Here is a 20,204-nt window from a genome sequence, read left to right as displayed (position 1 = left end):
GGAAGACAAACATGTTTTACAGGAAATGTTCTCATATCAAACTGAAAAATGTTTGGTACTCTTGCCAATTTACAATTGTGTAAAGCTGAAGATATTTAGGCTCAGTCAAATAACAAGAGAATAGGCTGCTTGTTGGAAAGTTCATTTATTAAAAGCAGTAAACACAATGGCTGTAATTATTTCATAGTACAAAGGCCACTTCCCTATGTCAGTGTCCCCTGTTCAACTCCTATCTGAGAAAAATAAATGATACTTTCAGGGCAATCCCTCCTCTTCTTCAACAGGAATTTTACCAAGGATAAGAGCTTCAAAATATTGCTAATGCTCTTGGAAAAGAGTTTTGAACAGTCATATTTAAGATGTGCTAAGTTAGCAGAGCCCTGCATTTCACCTCCTTCCCTAAGCCAGGCTACCTGTCTTATGAACTCACTGGAAGGATACTATTTTCCCTTGCTACTGCAATTCCTATTCCGAGTAGACACCTGTAGTAGAAAGTCATGCAACCAGGACCAGATCAAGTCCCATGGACAGAATTTGTTAATCTTCCTAGGCAGGAAGTCTTCTTCACAGAATAAGCTTTCAGGTAACAAGACTTTCAGCCCTAACCATCGTGCACATTCTCCTAGCTGCTAAGCTATGAACTGTCTAATTGAGAACTGCTTTTTTTTTTCCTTCTATAAGAATTCCAATACCAGCTTTACATAATACTTAATTTGGTTTGAGTACAAGTAATCCACACGAGAGGAAACAGTACAAGGATTTCAGAAGCTGAAGTAACTTTTTGCATATCAGAATCCTTGTTTGTACAAGAATGTGTCTGAATTCTAAGTACAGGTTTCCTAAGCCTTAAGAGAAATATTAAAATACATTGCTATTTTTTAAAATACCTTTAGATAAGTTTACTTCTGAAAAAAGTTTTCTTCACTCCCTCCAATCCCACTCCAAAGACCAGGAAGATAATAATATCTTCTCATGCATTCCCAGTGTCTTGAGATACTACCAATTTTGTGATCTGTATAAACAATTAGAACAAGGTAATACAGAAGTTTGGGGGGAAAAAAAAAAAAAAAGACTTAGAAAGGGTCAGGATCATTTGTCCAAAACTCTCAGTTTCACATTATTCTTCATAACAATTAGGAAAAAATTGTTCCACTCCATCCCAAGTGTTATGACGTGTGAGAAGGCTAGTTTTGATTGCACAGGAAACAAGATTTGAGATAAATAATTTTCCTTCTGTTTTGATTAAGCATGTGTTTCTGAAACTGCTCTCATACTCATTTAAAAAAGCTTCCTGAAGGAAAAGAACTGAGGGAGTTCCAGAAGAGAAAGGGACTGAGAAAATGGAGATATATTTAGGAAACAGGAGATTACAGGGTGTGTGCCATTCTGGTGCACTGCCAAGATTCCTATGCGTGGTGAGGCAACATGCTATCCATCATCTAACAGTCATAAGATCTAAAGCCTCACCTTTTCATACATTTTAATTTCTTAGTCTAATGTCAAGTACTGTAGTGGCTAGAAATTAGCAGGAGTTTTCAGTTTGACTGTTGTGATTTTTGGAATAAAATAATTCCTTTTTCTTTAAGGAATGTGAAATGCTGCTTTCACGCTGCCTAACTTAAGACTGCCCCAACTTGCTTACCCTTGCTTCCCCATCATCCACTTCCTCCCACACCCATCTGGCTTTCCTTCCTTTGGAGACTCTATAGCTTTATTTTAGAGACAAAACAGAATTAAACTGCTAAATAGTGATGAGTGCAAGTTTCCATTCCCTCTCTTATTTCTTAACTCGTCTCCCAAATATCCATTAATAAAAATGAGGAAGAAAATGTTTACTTGACTGATTAATGTTGGACGGTATTTTATTAGCATGTATTGGCTGCAACTAATGTTGAAGGTATTTTTCTAATAGAACTGATTTTTAAGCTTCTTCATAATAATTTACCCCAAAATAAACTAATTCACCCCAAAATTCAATGTGTTCTTCCAATTTGTTTCTGCTTAAAGGTAGAGAAAAACACCCCTGAAAGTTCTACCAATATTACCCAGGCATCATGTCTATATGTAATCAAGTCAGTCAGATTGTCCACGTCTGAACCATGACTGCTTTCAAACTTGGATCCTTCTTTTCACACTTACTACCAAAAAGACTCAGAATACTCTCTATTCTATAAAGGCAGTTTAATTAGTAAGGGTTATTCCCCATTATGCCCTGTTCAGCAAATATAGACACTTCCTTAGGAAGAGATTACATTCCCTTTGCCAACACCAGTTTATGTAACTGAATGCTGTTGAGTATTCCCATTACATTCAAGGAACTATGCATGAAACAAATTACTTAACTGTATAAAGTTAGTATCTGTTCTTCTCATAACTATTCCATATATTTAAAGCTCATTTTTAAACAGTAATTATCAAGTATATTGTTTTTATTTCTTTAACTATTGCTCTAAACAGAACATTTGCTAGCATCTGGCAACAAGTTAGAGACCTTTAATATTCCTGTAGTTTGAAGCATATATTTTAGTAGGTAGATATTTCGTTTTGACCTACCAGTGCTTTATTCATAGGACGATACTCCTCTGTATTACCAGGACGACATTTAGTTAGAAATCTCCCTGCTCTGATTTGTATAGGTGACTGTATTTATATAAAGTTCGCTAAAGGAAGCTATTTATGATTTATAAAGCACTAACATGTAGGTCTCTTGCTTTACAGAACAGAGATTGTAATGCTAACTGTAACATCACCTTCCCTTCTGCTTATTTTAAAAACAAGTGAAAAAACCTTATTCGAAAAAACTTCAGGTCATAAATACTTCAGACATGATTTTAATTGTAGCCTGCACAATTCACTAATTCCAACAGAAATTCTGAGTTCTGCAGTTTCTCAACACTAAGCACCCTAGAAAACCTTCATAAAACACATAAGCACAATTTACCCAGTTCATTTTTTACTCAGGTGGTCTTCATATCTAGCTCCAAAATGAGCATAAGCAAATTTGTGAGGAAAAAAATATAGCTGACAATTATTTTGATTTTTCTCAGAGATGACTGGAGATTAGGCCCCCAGGTCAAAAGGAAAGAGGAGAACCTGGAGAGGGTCCAGTGGTGGGCTACCAAGATGACTATGGTCTTGAAGTACCTCTTCTGAAGAAACTGGGCTCATTTAGCTGTGCAATAATGAGACTGCAGGAAACCACTACCAGGAAGGTAGTTACAGACTCAGTCATGCCAGATGACATAATGGGCACAGCCAGAGATTCATCTCGGGACATTCAAGCTGGACATCAGGAAAAACATGCAGCACTGGAACAGGTTACCCACAGAGGGAGCAGGCACTCCATCCTTGGTGGTTTTCAAGATACAGCTGGACAAATCCACAGCTAACCTGATCTAATCCTGGTAACTCTGAAGAGAAAGGTGGACTAGGTGATCTCCACAGGCCCCTCCCTTCCAGCACCTCTGACTCCATGGTCAGTTCTGTACTACAACATTCTCTCAGTCAGAAGACAATGCTAGCACACTCAGCTGAAGAGAAGAGCAGGAATTCCTTCTCATCAGAACTCAGTTATACTTTAAGTCTTGGTTCTCCCTACAAAAGTCATGCACACACAATTATTTCCAAGCAGACAGCTACCAATGTTTTCATGCACAAATAGTTGGATGTAAATATATATTAAAGAGGCCCTTCAGAAATATAAGGAGGCCTGACCACCTTCCTTTGTTTTTAAACATCAGGACAACCTTGCTACTATGTACTACTTGAAGGGCAGGAACAGAAACCAGACAAAATCTTTCACGAGTGTGGTGCTAGCATGCCATTTAAATGCCGGAAAGAACAAAGTAACTCCATTCAATATGCCGTGTAAGACCATTCTAGTTGTGTTCACCAGCATCCCAAAATAAGTGAAGCAAAATCTTGATAGAAGAAACCTGATCTAAGGACCTCATGGTTTTAGACCTTTATATTTTAATGCTAACAGAATAACGTTATTATGGAAACATTAGATTAGGTTAACAGAACCTTATCTCCCTTCAGTAAAGTATGCTTCTGTGATACACCCACACAAAGTTGCAGTAACCTACTTGATTTATCAAAACTGCAATAGTAGCCACACAGCTGATACTACAATTTGTACAAGTTTTCTTCCACTCCCCTAGTGAGGCATTCTGATATTTGAAAATGGCAACTGTTACACTGTTGGTCACCACCAGTACTATCTTTATAACCACACAGATTCAGATCCTTCTGGATCTCTAGAACTAGCTGTTCTTCCTATCAAAAGAAATCACGTTAGACCATGCAATTATAAATGTGTAAAGCAAATGCCTTCATAAAAAGGTTTCCCTTTTTGCTCTTCCATAAGTAAATGCAGCACAAAAAGTGTTAATGAGATGCTGAGTTTATGCCCTCTTCCTCCCTCCTCCAGGCTAATCACTCTTCTTAGCTGTGACAGCCAATTAGAAACAGTTGCTATAAAGATATTGCAGCAGACAGGCTGCTCCAGGGAGATTTCAGAGACATTGTGAAAGGGGAATTGACTGCTGAAAGATTGCCAAACATGAAAGGCTACAAACAGCAAAGGCAGCAGGCAGGGAGGAACCTAGAAAAGTAGCAAGGGAAGAACAGTCTGCTTCCTTACTGGGCTTCTGCCCATGGATGTCTCTGAGAGGGTAAAAGGTGAAGAAGTGATGAACTGGTTCATCAGTTACTCAGTTGATAACTGCAGACATGTCTGGGCAGATGGTTCTTAAGACTTACAGGGTTAAGCTCAAACTTTATCCTACTGAGAAGGGGAATCCTTAAGCTCTGTGAGCAAATTGGGTCACTCCTTACAAAACGGTTGCTGTGCCACGCCTGGCCACGAAGTGGTGCCATGGAGGTCAGAGGAGCTGTAACTCAAAGAACCTATGGCACCAATCGAGAACAAGGAAGCTGGTGAGCTAATGTGGTTATGTAGACTAACCATCTCTGATTAGCAGAAACTTATCTGGACCTTCCCAGGTTAAATAACATTGTATGATTTTGTTGAGACTTATGACAAGTGTTAAAACTGGGGAAGGAATGAAATTTCTAGGAATGTACAGACAGAAGTAATTCCTCTTGTCAAGAGGTATGCAAGTCTTGTCTAAGAAAATGTTGAGAATGCACATAGTTTTATGTAGATTAGACAAACTGGTCATTCCAAGAGCTCGTTGGAGAACTTGCTGTGTGATGCAAGTAAGAAGTGTATATACAAGACAGTACACTTTACCTATGGGTAAATTAAGCTTATGACTTTCAGAAAATGTATCAAAGTTTCAAACACTTCCATAAAAATGTAAACATCTGTTGTACAGTTGCAATGCAGTATTCTGATTTCCAGTCTTTAAAAAGATTTAATAAATCAGTAATTTTTAAAAGTACAACAGATATGACAAGAAACGCAGCTTTATCTTATAGGAAAAGAAACAGTTAATACATCACATTAAATTTTTTACCTAATAATTTTGACTCTAAAAATCTAGATATTCTCCTGTAACAGAATGTGATTAATTTGCAATTCTTCCCCCTTACTTCTCTATCAAAACATAAAACAAAATGTTCTTATTAGCACAGCTGTTGCTACATGTAATGACTACAAGGCAAGATTTCATAAGAAGATATAATACCTTTTTTGCACTTTCAGGACCCGCTTCATCAAAACGAAATCTGACAATACGAAAGTCTTTGCAATAAATTATTAATTCAGTTGGATTAAATTTAAGTTTTTGGTTGGGACCAAGGACCTTCTGCTTCCTCTTGGTGTCATTCACTGTAAAGAAGAGAAAAAGTTATTGGACTGCGTTTTGTAAGCATACAACACAAGACTGGCTCAAACAGATACTGTAATGCTGCTACCAGCAGTTTTTCATTTATTAGTACATTTCAACCGTTCAATTAAGGTAGAAAAATCTATAGGTCCTCCTGTTGATCAATCTCCTTTCAAACAAGTGGCTGAATTACTGTTTCCTGTATGCCCAGATTATTTTTGTCCATCGACAACTTCACAAACAAAGAATTAACATGGAGTATTCCCAAGAGCAATTTTTGCTCCCAGGCAGTTAATTGTGTATGCTGCAATGCCCTTCTGATGCACAGTAATTGGCATATATGCTGGGGGTTTTTTTTAATTTTTTTTTTTTACTTGGATGTATAAAAAAGTGCTGGAGTTAAGACTAAGATTAACTCTTTATTTCTTACATAAAACTCAAGAATGAAAGTATAGTAAATTGTCAGCTGGTCTAGACCTGCACAGACAGGCTGTCTCTCTTGGCCTAGGTATCTCCTTTTCAAACAGACAAAGTTAAGTTGTAAAAAGTAAGCATCACAGAAGCCACAGAGATTTTATTTGTGCTAACTGGGAAAACTGGGGCACGTAGCTGTCGAGCGATTGACGTAGCTGCCTGGTTGCAGGTATCTTCTGGGTTAAACTCAAGTACTTCCAGGGAACTCAAGACAGGTGTTTTAGGACACCTCCACCTATTCACCTTCAATATAACAACCATTGAGCAACCTCTTCTGCAGCATGGGTGAAAACATCCCCTTAATTCCTGTTAGTAAAAGCTTATGCTTCACTAAATTTAGGGTAAACCTGCACAACACAAGAACAAAGAATCATCTCCTCAAGTGTGTGGCAGGAAATACTGCCCTCTCCCTCTAAAGAGCTTCAAACCTCAATGGAAAAGCGAAACAGAAAGGGTTCCTAGAGAACCCATTCTTCTAATGAAACTGCAAATGTTCATGCTGTTTGACAGTTTGGGGAAACACGCACAAAAGAGTAATCTAGAATCTGTCAGCCCTCAAGTTTCAAAATAAAAGCTATCTATAGTCCTCTCCCATTTAGGGACCACTTATTTCATGTGAAAGAGGACATAATTAACAGAACAATTATTCGAGGCTGGCTGGCTTTTCCTCCTTGTTTAGCAGAACTTATTAGATGAGCGTTTGCATGAGATGTTAAGTAAGAAGATTGCAACACCCCATTTATAAACATCTCTCCATACAAAACTGTCATGAACAGATTTGCAATACTGCTACTGTTTTGTCACTTCTACTTGGTATTTTTGAAAAGGGGCAACAAATGTGGGCCAGTGCAAGACCATGTAACAGGTCAACAGCACCTCTTCATTTAAAAAAAAAAAAAAAAAAAAAGCATTTCTTCATAATGTTCTTCCTTAGATATACATTAATCTTTTCACAGTGATTACAACCAGCTTCCAGAGTGGAAAAGGATTATTGGATAACTTTAGGCACTGAAAACTTACAAGTAATGATTTAAATTACCTACAGTCAGAAAACCAAGTATTTAACAGCCCATGCCATAATCAAGATTTGAAAAATTATCAGTTACATGAAATTCTTCAATTACAAGATGAAAAACATTCTCCTTAACAAATAGGCTAGCCTGAAGTATCCACCAAATCAAAAACTGGTTCTTCAAGATAAGTATTTCTTCAGATTAGATGTCTATTGTCATTTGTAGATTTTTTGAGGACCACTAGCTACTACCTTGCTAAGAATTAGACAAGATTGAAAACTCGAGCATTTATGTTGTCAGATATCCCAGCTATGTGTAAATTGTGTAAGTGATGTGCTTTTTGCAATCTAGTGTATTTAAATGGAAGAGATTCAGATGCTTGAATACAAAAAAAGTTGCTAACAAAATTTTGTACTGCTATAACAGGTGTCTATCCTAGAACACCTGTTGATTCAGTAGTGTAGTTAAATTTAAAACCAATATAAAGACCCAACTAAATACGCCTCCTGCATGGCACCTCAAGTTTTATTCAGCTTTTAAGGCTTTTATCCTAATTTTAAATAAACCAAATTCTTCAAATCAGGGAAGATTAATGACATAAAACCTTAAGCATCAACAATTCTGCACAACCTAACAAGCAGTTAACAGTTTTGAACTGAGTAAGTTTAAAGCCTGTCATCATACTTAACTGTATTCGACATACCTGTGACAATCTGCTCAATGCACGTTAGTGGGACATCATGTTCACCAAGGAGAAGGTTTTTATAATGGAATTTCTGAAACACATGAACTCATAGCCATTAATTGCAGTTCTGCAGTTTGCAACCAGTACAGCACAACTTTGAAGAAACTATGATAAAAATCAGGCATGCCTAGACTTTTCTGACATGTACCACCCTTGCCTATTCATAGGCAATTAGAGGTTGTGCAAACAGCTCTCTTGTGCTGGTGAATGCACACCAAACAGTTTAGAAACCCCAGTGGAGTATGCAAAATAACCCCACTACTTGCACTGAATTTACTAGCCTGAAAAATGGCTGGTAGAAATTCAATACAATCTGAAGTGTAATATATATATGATATAAAAACTCTCCAACTATTACTGTAATCATAGAAAGAAAAAAATATTAAGTCAGCTTTCAGAAATAAGTTTTGACAACTACTTCATGTCAAAATTAATTTTTTGAAGTAGCTTTAGTCAAACTTACTAACCATTACTGAGTAAGCACCTATCTACTTTCAGAGCTTTACACACACCTAGTTAATGGAGTGTTTCTTTTAAAAGCCCAAAATGAAAGTGAAAACTCTACTGAAAATAACATACAGCTCACAACTTGGATTTCCAAACAGTACTGTATGCTGTGCTGTTCAAAAACTGATTGAGGTTTTGAATGTCACATGTTCTATGACAAAGGCTTGGTTTCTTTCTCCCCTTTTCTTGTTGCTTCATCTACATTGAAAACTCATTTCATGGTTACTTTGTCCTCCATCAATAATGCCAATAAAACTTGGATGCATTAAAGGCTTTGCTGGTCTGATGCTTGTCTAGTCAAAGGAACATGTGCAATTATCTTCTTCAAGGAGGAACATGTTTTCATATAATTCCTGCTTTGCCTTTTGTAAAACCACTTCCCAATAAAACTTCCATGAACAGAGGTAGAGCTGGCTGTACTTCCATACCAAACTTGCTCTGTTCCGATAGTCTCAGGGAAGGGATGGAATAGCAACACATTCAGAACGGGACAGTGGAACCTCATCATTTAGCCTGCTTTGTTTTAGAAGGCATCATATTTATATCAGATATGAGACAGATTCACTGTATTCTAATTAAATCCATTTTACCTATCACATTCGTTGTCATGATGTAGCAATGTGAGTAATAACAAACCTGTAGTGGCATTGGGTCATCCGTAATAAAGGAAATCTTGAAGTTAGTGCAAACCAATTTGCCCCACAGGTCGTATTGACTTGTATCTGTTGCAATGCATTTTCTTACAAAATTTACTTCATTTACCACAATTTCACCTAAAACAAAAAAAGGGGAGGGGAAAGAGAAGCCTATATAAATCTTGTAGGTACAACAATTCTAAGTCTGTAGTACCAACAAACCCCTAACTCTTTACCTGTCTCAAGTTATACACCTCTTCTGGGTAAATCTGGAGTTTAACTAACACCACTCCAGGGGAAAAAAGAAAACTACCGTTCCAAAACAGACAATACTGTGCAGTAGTTAAAAGCAAAAAAGCACACACCACTTTCCTTATACCCAGAGATCAAAAACTGCAATTCTTCACTATTAAAAATTCACTGGTTTGGACAACACTGTCCTTTAAACAAAGGCATACATTCATGTACTTCAGCTAGTATTTATTTTAAAAACTGAAATTAGATGGCTATTGTTAAGGACTTTAGAGAGTTTTACGAACTTCATGAATTCAGAATAATCAGTCCACATCTAGTTTTGCATTTATAAACAGATTTTCAGGTGATTTCATAAAAGAAAAACCAGAACACAAACACATTAAACACTCCTCACCATTTCAAAGTTTCTACTGTGACCATCTAATGAAGGAGACCAACCATTTCCTTTTGCAAAACAGAAGATCCAAATGAAGAAAAAAAAAAAAAGCTAATTCATCTGGGATAAGCTATGAAATAAAAAAAGCATACAGGCAAACGAGACTGAGGACCACTTAAAAAGAAAAAGTAAATCGCTACACATAATGTTACTTTTTAGTTCCACAACAGAAGTTTCTGAAAGCTAAACAGCAATTTCATTCTTTCTTCAGGAAATGAACTTGGTCACTTATTTTACTCCTGCACAGGGCTTTCACTTCTGTCATCAGTTCAACCACCTCCTGCTGCTGTCTACCATAAAAGGTGTGGGAGTGGAAGCGTGTTCAAGAAAAGTGTAATTTTATACTAGCTGTAGGTTTTTGTTCGAAAAAGACTAAGGACTAAAGATTGCTAAAGCCTAATTTGCTCCTAATAGGTTGGGCATATTTAGTCCTATTTGCCTGAAATGTCATCTCAGAGCGTCCTATGCTTTGCAAGAAAACAGTCAGTTCTTGGTTGACTATAATGGCAGTAATCAGTTACCTGTATGCCCAGTGAGTATGGATACAGCTTTGAATAAATCTCCCATCTGTCTCCTGATCTAGAGAAGGTATTTTCTTCAGGTAGTTATCACTGCACCCAAGTAACCATACATTCAAAAGAACTGTCTTTAGCATTCCAAACGCTTGAGCAGAAACGCACCTTTTGCTAGTCTTGAGACCCAGTCTCTTGCACATGCTCCTCATCCTAAGCTATTTAGCTAAGCCACCCTACTAGCTCTCTTGCCCCTAATATGATTAGGCATCAGCCTGCAAGTCACTAAGAGCAGCAGCAAACAAAGTCCCTGCTTTTAATTCAGTTGTGATAAACAGCTACAAAAATTTCTTGGACTGACTCTGTAGCCTTGAGTTGGCAGAATTATGTTGAGTATTCTGGGACCATTTGAAGATGTAAGGGGACAAGTTTCACTGACCTGTGGTTATCACATACATGCATAATCTATGCCAGAAGTGGCAAGAGTTGTGAAAATGCTCTACAGACAGATGTGCTGGAGCTTTAAAGTCTTTTCTCAAACATTACTAAACTGTGGTTAAATAAGCTTTTGAATTTAAAAAAAAAAAAAAATCGGATTCTGACAGCTTCAGTACAAGTAGTTAAAAGTTCAGCCGAGTCCACAGCAATTGAAAACTATGTCTTATGGGGTACACGAGAATGATAAGCCCTACTTCTGTTAAACACTGTAACGAAAATGTTCCAATACTTTTAGCAGAGTCTGGCCTGAAAATTCTTAATGCCCAACATTTTTTCTAATAAGCTATTTACTTAAATAACGGCAAAAGCCAAAACTGTATATTAATGCAATTCCTTCTCACAGTTGGTGTTCAACTGTTCAATGTCGAGTTCTCAGTCACATTCTGCCTGTGAAGCTTCCCCTCTCCACAAAGTCAGTTGTTCTAAACCTAAATAGTTTCTATTCTTCCCTCTCTCAGTACCTCCAGCGTATCACTGCATTTCTAATAAAAAGATATGGAGAGCCAAATACACCATGAAATGAAGTGCAACTTCCATAGGTTTGGTTTTTTCCTCCATATAACATTCTCTTATCTGTTATGAAGTGTAATATTTTTTTAGTATCACACAGTAGACGCTCTTGCTAAAAGCACAAATTACTATTACCAAAATATTTCAGTACTTCATGTCTTTGATGCTACAGAACAGAAGAGAAATAAGAGATCCGTGCAAACTTCTTCAATTTGGATCTACCAGTTTAAAACATGCCTGCTACATCATTCTCTTTACCAAAGCCAGTCCTTTTTACTTCCCTCCTCCATTCCTCATAATTGTGTGGCTACACTACAACATGTTAATAGTAATGCTATTTTAGTGCAACTTCATTTATTCTCATTCATCCAACACAAATACATTCTGGATTTTTTGGCCTAGCTTCTCCTTTGCACTCAAGTTTACAGCCCTAACACAGAACTGTCAGTTTTGAACCCGAGTATTGTAATATGGCAAGACGGAGAGCGCATGCATACCGATTTCAACCAAAGGGTTTAAACATTTACAATGAAGCATGAAAAAGTTTGCAATGCAAATTTAATAGATGCAGTTTTCAAAAACTTCTAGAAACTTTTTTTTTTTTAATGCAGGTTTGGAATTTTATACTGACCCAGCTTTTATCCCTCATTTGGACGCCTATAATGAGCAATATAAAAAGGTGCAAACCTTCCAAACTTAACTCAAATTTAGGAAAGTAGATAAACAATATAAGTAGTACGTGTTGGTCTTGCACAATGAACCCTTCTTGTATTTGTAGTTGAGTAGGTGATTTTTCTATACAAGTGTCAACAACAGAGCTATTCAGAGATATTACACTGCACATTTTTACAATGTAGCTGCTGCTTTTTTTCCAGTAAACAGTCACAAGCTGTTCCAGACACGGAACAGCAGTCAACACTTCCATGTGACTCCAACAGTCAAAGAATGATCTCAGGAGACAAGAGCAGTTTGTTTAAACTCTGACAGGAAACCAGAACAAAAATTACAGGTTGCCACCCTTATATATAAAGGCTAATCACGTTTAATAAAAATATTTCTACATTGCGTACATCAATCAAAAAATAACACAAGAGACTGAAGGATCTATCTAGCTAATACACCTTCCACTTAACACACAGCCTCAGAAACTGTCAAGCTTCAGAAAAATTCTGCTAAATCTCCCAAAAGCACATGCAATTTGACTGTTTCATATTTTGGATGTTAAGAGAATTCATGGTATATATCTAATCCACCATAATGCATAACCCACTACAATCCAAATAAAATTCAGAAAGCAGAGCATGCGTGCATGGGAATTGAAGACAACAGAGGCATGACTAAAAATGCTGAATTCAGCGATCAGCAGAACGGGTGATCAATAGGTATCACAGCTGTTGTGCAACAGGACCAATTTTGTCTCCCAGCATACAGTTACAGTAAGTGAATCTGGTCTAGGCTTCAGGGCAATTTATTTCTGCAAAACTTGAAGATGCAATCCCTAATCAGTAACATCCTAAAATAAAGGATGTTCTGTACCATTGTGCCTACTACTGAACACCATTTTTGTCATTTTTGGTGCCATGCTCCACAGGATCAAGTTTAATTTTTTTTGTTTATCTTATGAAGGTAGTAATTTGTAACTTACTATGAGGAACTCCGGATCTAATAACCTGCAATACATGCAGATCAGACAAAATACGTAAAAAATTTTCTTAGCTTTTTTGTGTATTTTGTGTCAGTTTTATCACTATTTGTTATCAATAACAGGGCAATCAGACAATAAGTAAATTGATAGATCTGAAAAACTAAGCAAGAACTGCTGGAATTAGCACTGCATTAGAACTTGTAATTGGGAATGTCCATATTTTCTCTAGAGACAAGGGTCTGGATTCTTTATAGCAGTAGGAGATGCATAAATAATCCTCTTTCACCTATATAGCCAGTTCTCATGTTTGCTATTTTAAGATTCTTTATTATCTTAGCTTAAAATTCAAGCAACATGCCAACAGAGACCTCAAGCAATTTCCAGGTTTTCAGTTGCTCACTGAAGCAGTTGACAAACCCTTCCATCCAAAAAGGGTTTCTAGCACAGTTTTGCTGCCTATGAATACAGAATGAATATAGCAGAACAGCATACCTTAAAACCTTAGTTTTCAGGGAAGAAGGTTGATTGAATAGCATCTAGGACCACAACCTTACCAATGTATGAGGTGAAACAGACTGAACAGCATTCAACAAATCTAACAATACTGACTGAATACAAAAATGCTGCACAACGAAATAAAGTAACTGAGCAGTTTACAAGGCAACATATTTATGCTGTATTGTGTATACACACACACATATTGATATATACACAGAGACACAAGCATGTGGCACATGCATATATACGTACGTTAAAATGCTAACATACAGTATTTCTAGCCCATTAAGAACCTGACACTTGCTAGAGGCAATGAATGGCTGAAATCAGACTTCATAAACTAATAATGCAAATCCTACAGGCTCAAGAAGTTTGCAGGTACCCTACACATTCCTAAGGGAACTTTTTCAATGCTGTACTAGAAGCATAAGAATAGATTTATTAGTATAAACTTTCTTTAATGAGCATTGAAGTTCTAAATCAAAATCTGAATATATTTAGTGTACGTTCAAGGTCTAATAGACATAAGGACAACAGAGGGTATTAAGTACTTTATGCAGTCATACAATTCCTACCTAAATTCATAAAAACCAGCACCTGAATACACTTAACTAAACCCTTGTTCCTCATTTATAATGCTGATAGTGATTATACCCAATTAAGAAAACAGAACAGCTTGTTTATGTGAAAGTCTAAAAAGTTCACAATAGAAAAGCTAAAGTTAATACAAATAGCCATTTAACCATTGAAAATGCACATTAATGAGTTCACTTGTACTTAGAAAGATCTAAGTCTAAAACTGCTCCAAAATGATTGGCAAATAATTAACTTCTGTAAATTTCTGTAAAAACTTCATTAATACGTAACTGAAATCTAGAACATCTTCACCCGTTTAGCTGCTTTTTCTTAGTTGTCCTCTTGTAGAGAGAATACCAAAATTGTATGAGTTTATTAGTATGCACCAAGCATTTAGATGTAAATGTCTCTAATCCACTTCTAAATGAATCTTCTGTTCAGTGTGCTGAGTCACTTCCAAACTTAAGTATTTGTAAGCTCATTAAATAATTGTCTTTTATCTCTTTTCCCATTTTCATGAGCCCTTACAATGTATTTAAGGATTTAAGGTATGTGAAGACCAAAAAAGCTGCACACTATTGTAGATATCACCCGTCTTTTTTTTTCCCCAACTATTTTCCAATACTTTCACAATTAGTTAAAAAATAGACTAATTTAATTTTCTGTACATCTGCAGAAAGCACAAAAACAAAAACAAAGTAAAAATGTTGTTCCAAAAGAACAGCTCAATACGGTGATTACTGGGAAATGAAAAACAATTTGGATATATTCTATTTGCATTAATTTTTAATAGGAGAAGCTGGGATTTCTGTCAAAAAACCAACTCTAACCACTGCTTGGAGACTGGTGCGTTTTAAATGCACAGTACCAAAAGAGCTTGCTTTGCCAATCTAATTAGAAAAATTGTTATTAAAATATCATATATGAATATTGTACAGTTTCTCTAGTGTGCTAACAAACAGAAAAAGGGAAAGAGCATGACAAGAGCTTAGCTAAATTCTAGAAATGCTCAGTAAGGAAAAAAGTAGCAAAAAAAGTAAAGACTTACTGGTAAAAGTCTTCAAAGAACAACTATTCTTTTCCCATGCACAATAACAAGATTAAAATCAGTATTTGTCCAATAATGGCTAATCTTTGTGAACCTTGCAAAAGAAATTGACCACAGGAGGGATCTGAAAAGATAACTACTTTTCTGAACTAGGATGGGATGCTCCACAAAAGCTTCCCCCACACCCCATAAACTCAATGAAGGACACAAGAACATAGAGCAGGCAACCAACAGGAATTCATATGGCAAGAAGGGAACATCCATCAAGAGCAAGGCTCTCATTACCAACTAGATCCAAAACAAAGTATTGAAGTAGATTAACAAGCTGATCATGCTTACAGAGTTGCTTTAATCCACCAACTTATATTACCCCTAAAATGGAAACAGTTCCATATTCAACATTCATTCCCACCTCAACCCTTGTGCTGGCACTGCCATTTGCAAAAGACTGTTAGTCACATCAGAGAATTGATCCAGTTGAAAATAACTGTAACATGTATTTTTCTTCCTTTTTTGTCAGTCCTGATTTCATCTGAATTAGCTCTCTGATCTGGCTTGTTCTTTGGTTGCACAAAAAAGTGTCAGCACCAAGTAGCTAATAGGAACACACACCTATGATGAGAAAAACTGAATAATAAACAGCTCCTCGTGGATCATCAGTATGTATTTTTAGGCCAAATTAAAATAATCCTCTCACCAAAACCCCTCAAAAAAAGTTTTAGCAATGATTTGGTCAGAGTTCTGCAATGTGAACAACAGACAAGCCAGTGAGGAGGGAGAGTGTTTTGTGTTTTGCATATTTTTAGTCTGGCTACATAAACTACAGATTCCCAAAGTCTGACTTTGCCTAAACAATATAATCAGTAACAATTTGAGAGGACTGTGGTTTTCAGCCTGTTATTTTATAACTATGTCACCAATACAAGTTACAGATGCTGTTCTGAACTTGTAATATATTACTGGGTCTAGCTTAAATTACTCAGGTTTGGCTTAATAAATAAATCAATACCGAAACACATGTTCCTTAGAAATTAGTTCGCTGAAGACTTACTTCATTGGAAGCAAATATAATTGGCAGGAGACAAAAACCCCAGTAGTTTGGTCAGCTGACAATTCAGAATCTACACTAACATTGTAATCCCTTTCTGGACTTTAATGACTTGTGGCACTAAATATATGTGGGACAGAGTGGGCAGAAACCAGCTACTTTGGAACTGTTTTGCAGAATACACATGCAGAAACATTAAAATATTTAATTTTAAAGCATGTTCATCCTTCTACCTTTATGAATTATTTCCACATTGCCCTACAGCTAATCTGTTGCAAATAGGAAAGTATTTTTGTAGATATTTACAAATACTTAAAATATATTACTAGAAACTTCAAGAAATGCCCTCTATGTATTCATAACAAAGGCAGCAGAACAAACTGATTCCATCCAGTAAAATCCACTTGTAAGACTGTATCTGGAACTTAGATTCTACATGCAGACTGCCTTGGTCGTACTTATATCATGCCAATCCTTAAAAAAAGCAAAACCAAAACCAAAACAAGCAGTTAACTGAACCCAAAGCATGCCTGAAAATTTACTTTGAGTCAAACCACAAAAAAGCTATAATAGAACAGCGTATTTACTATATACTTACTGTAAGTGATGCCTCATTTATTCTAAATATAAGTCAAATGTTTGGTTCATTTTTAAACTTCTTGCAGTATGAAAGATTAGTTTGCAGAAAGCTGCTGTTTCACATTACAAATCTAGAATTTGAAACTCATAATTTATTTAAATAAAACTTTTGGTAATCTTCTTGGTGTAGACCAAACAATAATAAAAAAAAAGTACAATAGTAAAGCTTTAGGGGATTATATTACTTTCCAAATTGGCATTCTGATTTTCTAATCTGGCCATTCTGAAATGTTGAAAATAATTTCATGCTCTTGTATGACACCGATTCCTGAAAACGAGTTGAAATTACAAAGCTATTTCACTTACTTGTCTAATATCACAGCTAACTTTAAAAACAAACAAACAAACAAACATGTACAGTAACGCTTCCATTTCAAATAAGAAACGATGCAGGAAAACCTAACCCTGCAATATGATGTCTTAATCAGCTGCACAATGAGTAAGAGAGCCTTGGCTAGCACACCATAACACTGGAAATGAGAATCAACAACTGAATATGCTTTGGAAACAATCAGAAACTGACCTCATACAAGTTCTATTCAGTTATTATCAGCATTGATAGGCTATTGCTACTCACCATCAACAGATGAACATCCTTAACAGATCAAGCAATACCTACTTGAATATCAGCCACTCATTCCAGAAATATACATGGCAAAAGGCACTGACAGTAACAGCATTACTACTTGTACCAAGCAATTAAACAATCCCAGTTTCCCCTTTGAGGTGTTAAACCAAAATGATTCCTAATACACAAGAAAGGCAGACCTGACGAATCTCTGGGGTTACACATTAACCTCACTAACTTGGTCCCTATTTCTCACCCTGCCCCTCCCCAGTCACAGTGCTGGCATCATGCCCTCACACTGCAACACCACGACCTCTGTTCTCCAGCTCTGGGACACCACAAACCAAATGAAAATGCCAAGAAAAGAGGTGCAAGGGTTCAAAGCAGTCAGGAGTGAACATACCTGGGGTACTAACGCACAAGGGTGCCTCACCAAAAATGTACTTTCCTTCTCCTATCACAAGATGTGTTGCAGCTGCTCTGGAACACATGACTTAATGTACTAAGGATTTGCAGAAAAAAAAAATTAAAAAGAGCTGGGAGCTAACTTGCGAGAGAATCAGACACTTCTAAAAGATTAGAACTTTCCAAGATGAGTCTTAAAAACCTCCCACAATTAAATTTCTACAGTCAGTTGCCTATCTAAGGGCACATGTATACAAAAAAGCAAACCAAAACCAAAAAGCAGGTGGTAAGGCCTATTAGACTGGCATTATTAGATAAAAGCTGAATATATCTACTGGCAAAAATCTCGAACATGATATGTAATTCCAAGAACGCAGCACAACTGGAAAATGTTCAGAGGTAATCAAAAGGATGATTAAAGATATGGAAAGCTTCCTTCTTAGGACCAACTAAGACAACTAAGCTAGAGGAAAGCAAAACAGAGCAGACATATGACACAAGTCTGAAAATCACAAATCACATGGAATGGGGGAACACGGCTTGATGTTTGCTGTGTCATACAAGAACTAGGAGTCATCTAAAGAAACTAGATGATGGTACGTTCAGAACAAACAAATAAAGGTAGTTTGTAACAGCATATCATTAAATTGCTGAACTTCTTACCAGATGAAGCTGTGGGTGATAGAAGTTTACACAGCTATAGAAAGCAATTGGATAAATTCATGTAAGAAAAATCCAGCAAGAGGAATTAAATATGATAGCACTGTCTCTATGATGCTCTGTAACGCCTCACTTGGATCTCCCCATTACATTAGTCTAAGAGGAAAGTCCCCATGCCACACAGTGAAGGAAGCAGGGAGGGCAGAACAAGCAGCGGGGAGTGCTGCTTGTCCTGTTCCTTCTTCTTCCTACGTGCCTGCTGGTGGCCACCATCAGCAAGAGGTGACATCTGACCCAGACCAGCCGTACTTATGACCTGTTTATAAACCCACCACAGGTGTGATTGCACACCAGTGGTGACACTGAAGTCGACTTCTACGATCTGACCATGAAACATGGTGGAGGCACAAGAGTGTCTATGAATATGTCTATGACTATGAATAACTACTTTGCAAAAGCAGCTCACCAGCAATATTCCTTTAACTTGCCTTAACATGAGCAAGTCTTAAAGATTAAAAAAAATACTATTCTCATTCAGTTTACTTCTATAATTTTACTGTATAAACTTCTAAAAACAAAAACAACTAAACCATTTCTAGCTGTTTTGTAAAAACTTACAGGTAACAACTACTAACTTAATCTACTAGCAAATCAGTATACTGAGCAACACTTTAAAATAATTACTACAAGTGGGTATTAAGACTCAGGAGGAACAATCCTTTTCTCACACTTAATCAGATGTTCCATTACTTACATAATCTCCTGCAAAACATCCTGTGTGAGCAACAGTGAGGGCCTTTTCGCCTGATCTTGCCTAAACCACAGTGCAGCACTACTTATAGTACAGACACTGGACTGGTTCATTATCCATCCATGTATTGCACCTCTCTGCACACTGCTTTGCCATTCAAATCATGAAAACATACGTTGCATTACATTCCAGTTATGTTGTACAATTTTTTTGAATGCTTAAGTTGATATCTCAAAAATGCTACAGACATTGTTGTGGAAAATCGGCTACAACACGTTACCAGAACAAAATACACCCTCAAGTTTAACAACTTTAACTTCATTCTCCCCTAAAGTACACAAGCTAATTTCCTACTAGCCAGGCAAGGCACTTTAACAGACTGACTGGTAGACTACCTGCTATTTCTCTATTTTTTCTCTTTGACATGCTTATAAAACAAGCTATGCAAACAAAGGAAAAAGAAAAAGTGAAACTGTTACACAGGCCAACTCTTCAACGAACTTTGCAAAAACTCTTGATCAGAGAGCTACACTAGGAGAACAGAACTGCAAAAAGAAAAAGAAAATACTTTTACAACTCCATCTCAAACCCATGTCATGTGTTTTGGAATGAAGTTATATCAAATTCTATAAAGCTATTTACTTTTCCCTACTGCAGTATCAGTGTTGCCACTTACAACCAAGGTTTTTACTTGCTTTAAATGATGTTTGTTGCTTTTCCTAATAAATCACCCTCCTCAGGGCACATAATTCCATAAGAATATAGATGCGTCTCTATTCCTCTGGGCACCAGAAGAAACTTTAAAAACAAACTCTACAGGTCAAAAATTTATTCCAATGTAAATTCCATTTTTATTGTTTTGGGTTTTTTAATAAAAACCTCTCCATTTTGTAACCTAACTCATATTATTTCCATGTCTGGAACTCCCTCTCCTAACCTCCACTGCACAGAAATACAAGTTAGACAGTAGGGTATTTAGCTACTTT

At 36.6% G+C, this 20,204-nt stretch overlaps 1 protein-coding gene across 1 annotated transcript in view; it reads right to left on the bottom strand.

Moving 5' to 3' along the window:
* The window catches only part of MTMR10 (myotubularin related protein 10), a 39,671-nt gene that overhangs the window by 15,457 nt on the left and 4,010 nt on the right, over positions 1–20,204 (bottom strand). The window contains exons 3-5 of the mRNA XM_050903416.1: positions 9,171–9,307; positions 7,986–8,058; positions 5,655–5,797 (exon numbers count right to left, since the gene is read on the bottom strand). Coding sequence (XP_050759373.1) covers positions 5,655–5,797; positions 7,986–8,058; positions 9,171–9,307 — 353 coding nt within the window. The remainder of the gene's footprint in view (positions 1–5,654; positions 5,798–7,985; positions 8,059–9,170; positions 9,308–20,204) is intronic.

Source organism: Gymnogyps californianus, chromosome 11, assembly GCF_018139145.2.
Source record: "Gymnogyps californianus isolate 813 chromosome 11, ASM1813914v2, whole genome shotgun sequence".
Taxonomy (NCBI): domain Eukaryota; kingdom Metazoa; phylum Chordata; class Aves; order Accipitriformes; family Cathartidae; genus Gymnogyps; species Gymnogyps californianus.
The sequence above is the reverse complement of the archived record's forward strand: the minus strand, read 5'-3'. Positions and strand labels throughout refer to the sequence as shown.